Source organism: Anticarsia gemmatalis, chromosome 29, assembly GCF_050436995.1.
Source record: "Anticarsia gemmatalis isolate Benzon Research Colony breed Stoneville strain chromosome 29, ilAntGemm2 primary, whole genome shotgun sequence".
NCBI classification, from domain to species: Eukaryota; Metazoa; Arthropoda; class Insecta; order Lepidoptera; family Erebidae; genus Anticarsia; species Anticarsia gemmatalis.
In genome coordinates, this window is record NC_134773.1 from 2,377,712 (window position 1) to 2,387,374 (window position 9,663).

The 9,663-nt window shown below is 34.7% G+C and overlaps 1 protein-coding gene across 2 annotated transcripts in view; it reads left to right on the forward strand.

The window, feature by feature from the left end:
- Positions 1 to 9,514, forward strand: part of LOC142985129 (serine hydrolase-like protein 2) — a 34,163-nt gene extending 24,649 nt beyond the window's left edge. Inside the window, exons 1-6 of one of the 2 annotated variants that reach the window (XM_076133109.1) lie at positions 5,291 to 5,601; positions 7,119 to 7,250; positions 7,557 to 7,694; positions 7,951 to 8,101; positions 8,651 to 8,788; positions 9,200 to 9,514. In XM_076133109.1, coding sequence (XP_075989224.1) covers positions 5,547 to 5,601; positions 7,119 to 7,250; positions 7,557 to 7,694; positions 7,951 to 8,101; positions 8,651 to 8,788; positions 9,200 to 9,506 — 921 coding nt within the window. In that variant the 5' untranslated portion in view covers positions 5,291 to 5,546 and the 3' untranslated portion in view covers positions 9,507 to 9,514. Of the gene's footprint in view, positions 1 to 5,290; positions 5,602 to 7,118; positions 7,251 to 7,556; positions 7,695 to 7,950; positions 8,102 to 8,650; positions 8,789 to 9,199 lie in introns of those variants that run through there. The other variant, XM_076133110.1, reaches the window with a different exon arrangement.
- Positions 9,515 to 9,663: the final 149 nt, after the last annotated feature.

Consider the following 9,663-nt stretch of genomic DNA (forward strand, 5'->3'; position numbering starts at 1 on the left):
GACAATACCGAATAATAGTAAAAGCCGACTGTAAGTTAATTTTGAGAAGACGATCCGAAACTTCATTAAAATTTAGAGTTTTTTCATCTAAAAAAGGTACGAAACCTTCTTCCAAGATGGGAGCCCCAAGGAGGCGAAGAGAACTGTTCCCAACAATTTTTAAATTTGGTGTCAAGGAGTTAAATTTAGATAATGCCAAAGATTTATTTATGTTCTGATTAATAATGTATAATTCACATTTGTTAGAATTTAGATCCAGACCGATTGAACTGAATTTGTCTCTTAGAAAAGCCAAATCTTTTAAAACAGTGTCTACATCGCCACCCAAGGTCCCATCATCCAAATACCAAACATTAAATTTGGAATTTATTTGCCGAATAATAGGGTGAATAGAAAGACTGAAGATGACCGGTCCGAGAGGGTCACCTTGTTGACAACCAACAGAAGATGCCAAAAGATTATCTTTATATAATAATTTTGAGGGATGTCTATAACATTGCCAAACGAATTTATAAATTTTGGGGGTTTCAGATTTTACTTGGGTCAGCAAGGTGTCCCTATTAACTGAATTAAAAGCATTTTTGAGGTCAACCTTTAGGATGACCTCTCCTTCACTGCTACGAAGGTACGTCCTCAGGGCATGTATAGCAGCCTCACAACCCCCTCTTGAACCGAAACCGAGTTGAAGGGGTTGGAATTTTGATGCCAAATCGTCTCTGTAAAATTTACAACTAAGCTTGTGATAAAATTAGGGATAATGTACCAGTATGTGAATAAGGGTTTGAATCTGGTGTAGGCACAAAACAGTTTCTTAGATTTCAGTGAGGTTAAGTCACGCTTGCCTGGGTTGTTCTGTGGATGGGTGACCATCTTATACATAATAATATCGAGTTTCGGAAGGCACATTAAATTGTGGATCCCGGCTGTCATTTTTGAAGATCTTTGATAGTCGTTAACAGTAGTCAGAAGCTTAAAAGTCTGGCAACCAATATTACCAAAGGGTATCGTGTTATAACCCAGGTAACTTTGTTATAGGTCAAACATCTATTAAATAACTGTGTTATAAAGATGTTTAATAAATAAATAAAAACTGGATATGAGCTGGAGTGTTGCCCGAAGTCGCCACATACTCCTATGTCGTGTGTTTTCGCCTTACTTTGCCATATTATCCACACATGTCGTGGAACATTTTGTATCCTAGGCTCCCTGACCCTATATGTACTTAGGTAAGCACGTAAAACGCAAAGAAATGACGCAAATAAATTAAGTAGAAGAGGATGCAAGTGATTATAGTATAATTATAATGTAGTTAATGACTTTATGATGAATTGACGTTGGCGTATTGTTTTTATTCACAGGTAGGTACTAATATTATACCTTCCTAAATCCGGTAGTCTGTCTATAAAGATATTAAGAGAAATGAAAGATATCTAAGTTTCAGAATGCATACACGACAATTAAAAACGGCCGCCATAAAAAAGCCTACTATATAAATTTAACCAATTAATTAATGATTTTAAACTCTCGCGACTTGTAAACGTAATATTATAATGTAACGGGTCTTAAACGCAATTCAAAATTAAAGGTTAGAATACCTTATTTGTTCACCCGACGCGCGACGTTTCGATCGCGTATATGACCCCTTGCATTATAATATGTTAACCAATTAATATCCCACTGCTGGGCAAGGGACTCCTAATGAGGGAGGGGTTAGGCCTTGAGTCCACCACGCTGGCTAATATTGGGTTGGGGACTTTGCACACCTTCAAGAACTGTTCTAATGAACTCTCAGGCATGCAAGACGATACTTGGAGACCCGTAGTCTAACATAAGTTATTTTAACAAACAACTTCAAACAAGGAAAGCCGCGTACGTGACATAAACAAAAAACTAATAAAGGAAGTTAAAGTAACTACAATTAATGAATTTATGATGTACTAGCTGACCCGCGCAACTTCGCTTGCGTCACATAAGAGAGGATGGGTCATAACGTTTTTGTAACATTTTTTAATGGTACTCTGCTCCTTTTGGTCGTAGCGTAATGATATAATAATAATAATAAATCATTTTATTTTCAAGCTACAATGGCTCATAGATATATACCTTACAAACTAACATATATATTAAGTATATCATCACTATGTTAGTAGCACTTCACTTAAGCACAGTGTCTTTGGTGCTATCTTGTGGTATAAATCCGCGGAAGCGACGATATACCACGATATACAGCCTTAAGTCTTCCTCCATAAATGGGCTATCTAACACTGAAATAATTTTTCATATCGGACCAGTAGTTACTGAGATTAGCACGTTCAAACAAACAAACTCTTCAGCTTTATTATATTAGTATGAATAATTAAGAAACTAACGGAGGAAGTTAAAGTAATTACAATTAATTACTTTATGATGTATTGTCAAGAATATAACAAATGACAGTGTCCTCCAAGGACAAGCGTAGTTACCTACTCGTAACCGGCGGTCCTGTATGACAACATGTATATATGTGAATGAAGCAAGGGAAGTTTGTAAGGATCGTACCAAGTGGCGTTCTCTGGTCTCTGCCTACCCCTATACATATATTTGGTCGGGGGAAAAGTCTTTTCGCATTATAGTAGGTATGGCCTTGTAATAAAATCTCTTTGGCTTCAAGAATCACAAATGAGTACACGGTTCATTAGGTTTCTTTCAGAGCTAGTGAGGTACCCAAATATCGAGCTTTTGGGTGTAGAGAAAAGATTTTATTACAAGTTCATAATACTATAATGCGAAAAGACTTTTTCCCCGACCTAATATTAATAAGCGTCTATGGTATGACTAACCTGTTTCAAAATGTCGGTCAAAATTTTTGCATAATAAAAATAATATCAGCCTTGCATGTTTGAAAATGTAATAGTGTCAAAAATATATTAAAAACTTGTTTTGAAGGTAAAATAGATGTTTATGTACAGGAAAAAGTATGTTTATATAACCAACAAACTTAGTAGCCTTGTATGCAAGGTTCGCGGCTGGCAGAGGTAGGGTACTAGACTACCAGTCAAATCAGCTACTCTTTATGAAATGTCAAAAACACATTTTAGTGTAGAAATACGACAGTGACGTCACAGGTTCGTATTCTCGTTGCAGTATCAAATGAAATGAGTGTCTAATAAAATGTTTCAGTCTGTAATACCTAATTACAATTTCGACATTATTTACGAAAAAATTACATAGCCTGAGCATCTTACATGAACCTTTTGCGAGTACAAGTTTAATAATTTCAATTCAATTGCCACTCGGAACAAATATTTGTGCGATCCACAAATAATATAATTGTTTCGAGTCTGGTTGTAGGTAGGTACTTGGTGTCCGTTATTTCACGTTTGTAAAAGTCCCCGCGAGACTAAGTGCTTATTCACGTTGACTCGCGGGCGCGGTGGCGGGCGCGGTCGCGAAATATCAAACATATGGCGATGTACCGAAGTGTTCACGTACAAACCGTTCGCGCGGTCTAAGTCGCGGGCGAGCTAGCGGCGTCGCGCGCGGCCCGCGTGGCGCGCTCGCGCCAATATCAAACAAGTGAAGATGTTCGTGTGTGTTCACGTCGAACTAGCGGTGGCGGGCGCGATCCACTCGCGATGTCAAGTAAGATCAACCAGTTTGAGCCAGTTTGAGCCAAACGCCCGCCTGGCGGCCAACGTGAACACAAATCGCCACGTCCCCGCGCTCGCGACCGCCACCGCGCCCGCGAGTTCCAACGTGAACAAGCACAAAAGCAATTCTTAGTGCGGGAGTTGTCTTTTTAAAAAGAAAAGTACTTAGTCATTCCATAGATGTATGGCTGTTTAGTGATATGTAAACTCCATGCTTCCGTAGGTATGTAAAAAGCCGGTCTCAGATGTCATAAATTTAAATCGTCGTTAAGCAATGTCAAGGGCCTTTAGACTTGAATAACCTTGACACTACGTTGACCACTAACTATGCTATAATAAAACTCGCTTCACTATATTTAGCGACTAGTTTTACACGTGCTCTGGATTGTGTGTGATTTATTTCATAGAAAAAGAACGCCATGAGATCCTTCTCCATCTTTTCATACATACATTACATAAGTACATTATGCATAAAATCACGCCTTTTTCTACACGAAGGTAGAAAGCAACAAACGCTACTTGGTATGATTCAGAACTTCCCTTGCTTCATTCACATCTATACATCTCATTCGTCAGTACATTCATTCATTCTCTTATGACCAAAATATCTAATCTTCCCTTTCTCAATTTTCTGATTATTTATTTGTGTTAAAATCTTCTTTTTTTTAGACAACTCCCGCACTAAGAATTACTCTTGTGTCGGAGTTTTACACACATACAAACAACGGACACAAAGTACAACAATTATTTGTGGATCGCATAAATAATTCTGCCGTGTGGGAATCGAACCAACGACTTCCTGACGCAATGGTTGCGGCGTTGCGACCTTAACCAATGCGCCACAGAGACGCACAGAGGACTCAAATTAATAAATGTTTTAAATTTAATTTAACTTACTTCCATGGCGCCTAACAAACAAACAATTATCACATAATTGCGTATAATGACATTATCATAACAAAAAAACAACAATACGATTGTTCTATTTTTTGTCCTATCAATAACAAGCCATGTCTTTCCCACTAGGTGATAAACTCATCAAAATAATCATAGGTAGGAACAACAATGAAAATAACTTGAAGTAATTACCAAGTTCATGGTCTCACCTCGCTAATAATTATAATTAATTAAATATTATCTATACATATAATACTTATATCTTATATACATATAACTTTTAGCTTCTAAATTTTGTTGTCTGTCTGTGTCCGTTAATCTCTGGATATACATATACTTCGGTATATACATATTAAGTCTGGACAATAAAACAATGTTTTATCTCGATACGAATCGTCCTGCAAGGTAAATTATGAGAAAATAGTCATAAAACCAACTTAAGTTAGCAGATATAAGAGTTTTTTCCATACAAAATGTACCTACGGTTAAACATTCAACTGCAAATATAAGTTTGAAGCACACATAAAATAGACATTGAATTATCTCTGGAATGGCTAAACCGATTTCAAAAAGGTTTTCACTAGAAATAAAAAAGATCGTGGCGTAACATTAAGGCTTATTTTTACGAGATAATAATCCACGCAAACGAAGTTGCGGGCGTCAGCTTGTAAACGAAATAAAAAATGACATCTCTAACAACTTTTTTTTTGTCATTGAAGTTAATGTTTAGAACCGGCACTGGTCATTAAACATACAGCCAGTTGTGTGTTTATCCGCACGGCAATCACACATTCTGCCTTATCGCGTAAATAAATTAAGATAAAACAATAATTTGTTACAAATTGTTGATAAAATTGTGCTGTGTTGTTAGATAAATTACTTAAAAAATAAGGTTATTGTAAAATTGACGTTGGTAAATAAAAACAAAAAAAGAATCATTTAGGTTCAGTTCAAGTTTTTTAAAGTTTAAATAACCAAGAAAAGTGTTTTAAATTGTGAAATTAGTTATTTTTAAACAAAATGAAGAAAAATACTAAAGAATGGACTGTCAAATTGCCATGGGGCAAAGTTGCAAGTAAGTTTTTTATTTAAAGGAGATCGGCAGATTTCGTACAGCTTAAAGTTTGTGTTGTTTCGTAACAGAATTTGTACCACTTATTAAGGGGACTAAGTCACTTATTTTTATTTGGGAGTATTATTTTTAGAAGTCCGGATTAATTAGAAAGTATTTGTTTATTTAAATAATAATTTTTGGTCCATGGCTTATATTTGTTGACAACTAAAGAAAAAGAAAATCTCATGAGACGTCACTTTTCGTCTGACGTCTACGCATCCGCCAATTTGCTGTTGTTTTGAATTGTGGTTTTGACAGCATCTGAGCAATTTACCGAACTATCGGGGCTTCTAAAAATGGACATAACTTTTACCTCCCAACTTTTAAAAATATAAGAATTTTAAAATAAGCTTGTGTATCATATTAGCTACCAATTAAAACAAAAAGTAAACCTAAACATGACATTTTATAAGCTGTACGAATTCTTCATATAAACCTGCCGTTCGCCTTTATTTTTTTTCGATAGGAGCCCGAAGTTTGGTAACGTAAAAAAGTTCCGTCTCGGAAAAAAGGTATTAGCTCGCCCCTCTATTTCAAGGGACTATCATTGTTAACGGCGAAACGTGGGTGAATAAAATACACCTCTGATTACACCTTTGGGTATAACAGGCGTGATATTATTTACGTACAATGTATTTAAGTTAGGTTACCTATTCCAAAGTTGTTGATGGTTTCCTATAATTGTAAAAAAATCCAATCTTTTTTATAGGTACCGCGGTTTTATGCTCATTAACATTATTAAGCCACATTAGTAAAAACTTGTTATGTCCGCTTTTTGCTATGTCTTTCTAAGATTTATGAGCGAAAATCTGCAAAAAATCTCGTAACATTTAACAAGTTTAATAAAAAAATTAGGGTTAATAAACTTGTTTATTCATTTACATAGTTAATCCTTGTTAAGAAATGAGAATAGAATGTTATACATAATAATTAATATAGGTACTATTATCTTCTAAAAACAACTTTTATCAAACTCTTTGCATCTCACCCCAATGAAACTCCTGTCAAAATACGAATAGTTATGAAAGAATATTAAACTCTAGCACCTAGTATTTAGAGTCTAACTTTCTTTGACATGATGTTGTGATAACGATCGATCGAGATAGTTACTAGTGTTGTGGCAAAAAGATTCCAATGGGAATAAAGTATTTCGTATTCATGGAACTAGTATTTTCGATCCCAGAAAAGTATTTTTCAACAAGAGTTGTTAAAATGTGACTGATTGCACAAATAATAATAACATCTTGAAAAACGGGTCTTAATTACTGACTAGACCTCCCTTTTTTATCGGCCTTGGTTTTTTTAACGGTCGAAGATCGTAAACTTGTAAATTTCAGCGCATATGAAACCTGTTATGCATTATGCAGTTTTTATGAATTTATATTAGATAATTACTGCAATTTAAAAAGCCAAGGCTTTAGAAACCAAAAATATATGATTAAATTGTTAATAATATTCTTATATGATTTTTATTTTAGTGATATCATGGGGGAGTCGATGGAAGCCGCCAATACTTCTGGTGCATGGGTATATGGATAGTGCTGCAACGTTTCTTCCATTGGTCCAGGAGCTACCAGATACATACTATTATGTTGCTTTTGATATGCCTGGTAAGGAACCTCGACTACTTTGTGAAATAGATACTAAAGTTTAATTACAACAATGATATCCACTCAATAAATGATAGAGATAAACAATTATGCAGCAGTATTAAACTAATCTTAATACGAAAGTGAGACATTTGTAGTTTACTGCTTAAAACGTCATGATTAAAAAATGTTAATGTTTATTTGTCAATTTCTAACTACTATATCAAATATTAGCTAATTAAATCCAGCCGTTTAACCGTAATAGAATAACTTATAGATAATATAGAGTCCTTTTCGCATTTTTAAATATTAAAAATGGTATTTCAGGTCATGGAAAGTCGGACGCCTTTCCTCCAGGATTACCGGTGACTATGCTCTCGATCGTTGAAGTAATTCGTGGTATTGTGGAACGTATGAAATGGGATTCTTTCGTGTATCTATCTCACTCTATGGGATTTGTCATTGGTGAGTCAGTAATTTATTTATTTTCTATTTCTACTGCATTGAGTACTAATCTTGTCACTCAGAATCTTCGATTGTATTGTAGAATTTTGCGACTTTCGTCTTAAACTTCTAGGTTTGCAAAGATTTTTTATGTGAAAAAATACACTCGATATTCTTTGTGTAATATATATCATACAGTCTTTAAAAAGGTTTATGCAGTAAAAATCCCAATATACATTTCATTACTAGATAAACCATTAAAAATATTTTCTTCCAGGTTCGTTCTACAATCTCTTTTATCCTGGTAAAGTAACAAAGATGGTGCACTTAGACCCCGGACCTCCGCTAGCTTTACATTATTATCCTCATCATAAAACACAATACTGGTACCACTTCTATTACGACAATTTCTACAGAAACTTCCCGAGGTAAGATTTTTAAATGGATACTGTTTTGATAATAAAGTGAGCTATCCAAAATAGAGTGATAGTTATTCATTAATTGATAAGGAAATGGTCGTTAACAAACTTCATTTAAAGGACTAACCCCCAGTTTCTGAAGTACACTTAGCCGCAGTTTATCTCTTCAATAGCGTTAAAACTCTTACAAAAAAACGCTATTGAATAAATAAACTACCGCTAAATGTGCTCAGAAACCGGGAGAAGGATTTTCTTCAAAAATATACAGGAACATAGTACGGGCGATTTGTGGGAAATTGTAATGACTGTAACTCTCAAATCGTTATATTGAACTTAACACAATGTCCCAATAAACGTATAACTTGACTTCTTTTGTTATAGAGAAATACCGTTAAAGACCTTAGCCTCATAAACCAATTCTTCTTCTTATCGTATGGTTTGTGGTCAACCTAGAGTCAAAGTTGTTCAAGCCGCCCAAAGGCCTTTGACGTGGCTTCATAATTCCAATGTGATGTGATTAAGTGTATACTAAACATTTAAAGTGAGTCTCTCTTTCAGTTGGCTTTCAAGAAATTCTAAAAACTTGACTTACGACGAAGCAATTGACTTGATGGTTCGAAACAGAAGCCTGACTGAGGAGCAAGCTGAAGCTGTTCTTTCTAGAGCATTGATACCAGTTGGTGATGGACAATTCAGGTAATTTTAAATTTTAATTTACCATACTAGCCCCCGGTTTCTGAGATACATTAAGCGGTAGTTTATCTATGCAATAGCGTTTTTTAAAATATAAGTTTTAGCGCTATTGGACAGATAAACTACCGCTAAGTGTATCTCAGAAACCGGGGGTAGTTCACTTAAATTTCACTAGTATAGATTAAGTATTTATTACACTTAAAATTTATCTAACTGAGTAGTTGATGTATCAGATCGTTTCATACGAAAGTTGTTTAGTTTGTAGATCGAACTCATTACGTTTTTTCGATAGTAATTCACTAGTTTATAAAGACTGGTTTTCAATTAAACAGTAGACTTCAATCAAAAGTTAACGAGAAAACCAGTTATATGTTATTACAATATCTTAATACAACTACTAATATATGTTGACAGGTTGTCTTGGGAGGCAAGAATGAAGAAAATTGCTACCGTTCCTGTATCAGAAGAAATTCTATATACAGCCATCACAGAACATACACCACCGACACTTTTCGTCCTAGCTTCAGAGAATAAAAGCATTCAACCAGGACGACAATTCGCTTCAGACATTTTAGATAAATGTAATTTAATGTTACCAAATTGTACATCTGTTACTGTTCCTGGTGGCCATGACGTTCATATAACTAATCCTGAAGTGGTTGTACCACACGTTGTAGACTTTTTAAAAGGTGATGGAGTATATAATAAGTCAAAGTTATGAAATAAATGGTTTAATAGAATTTATACGAGTTTTTATTCCGATATTATAATTAAATAATACGTGTTGTTCAACATGACTTACGACAGTTTTTAATCAAATAAAAAAAACATATTTATTTATGTAGGGAAAACAAACAGTTACACACTATTCTCAATAA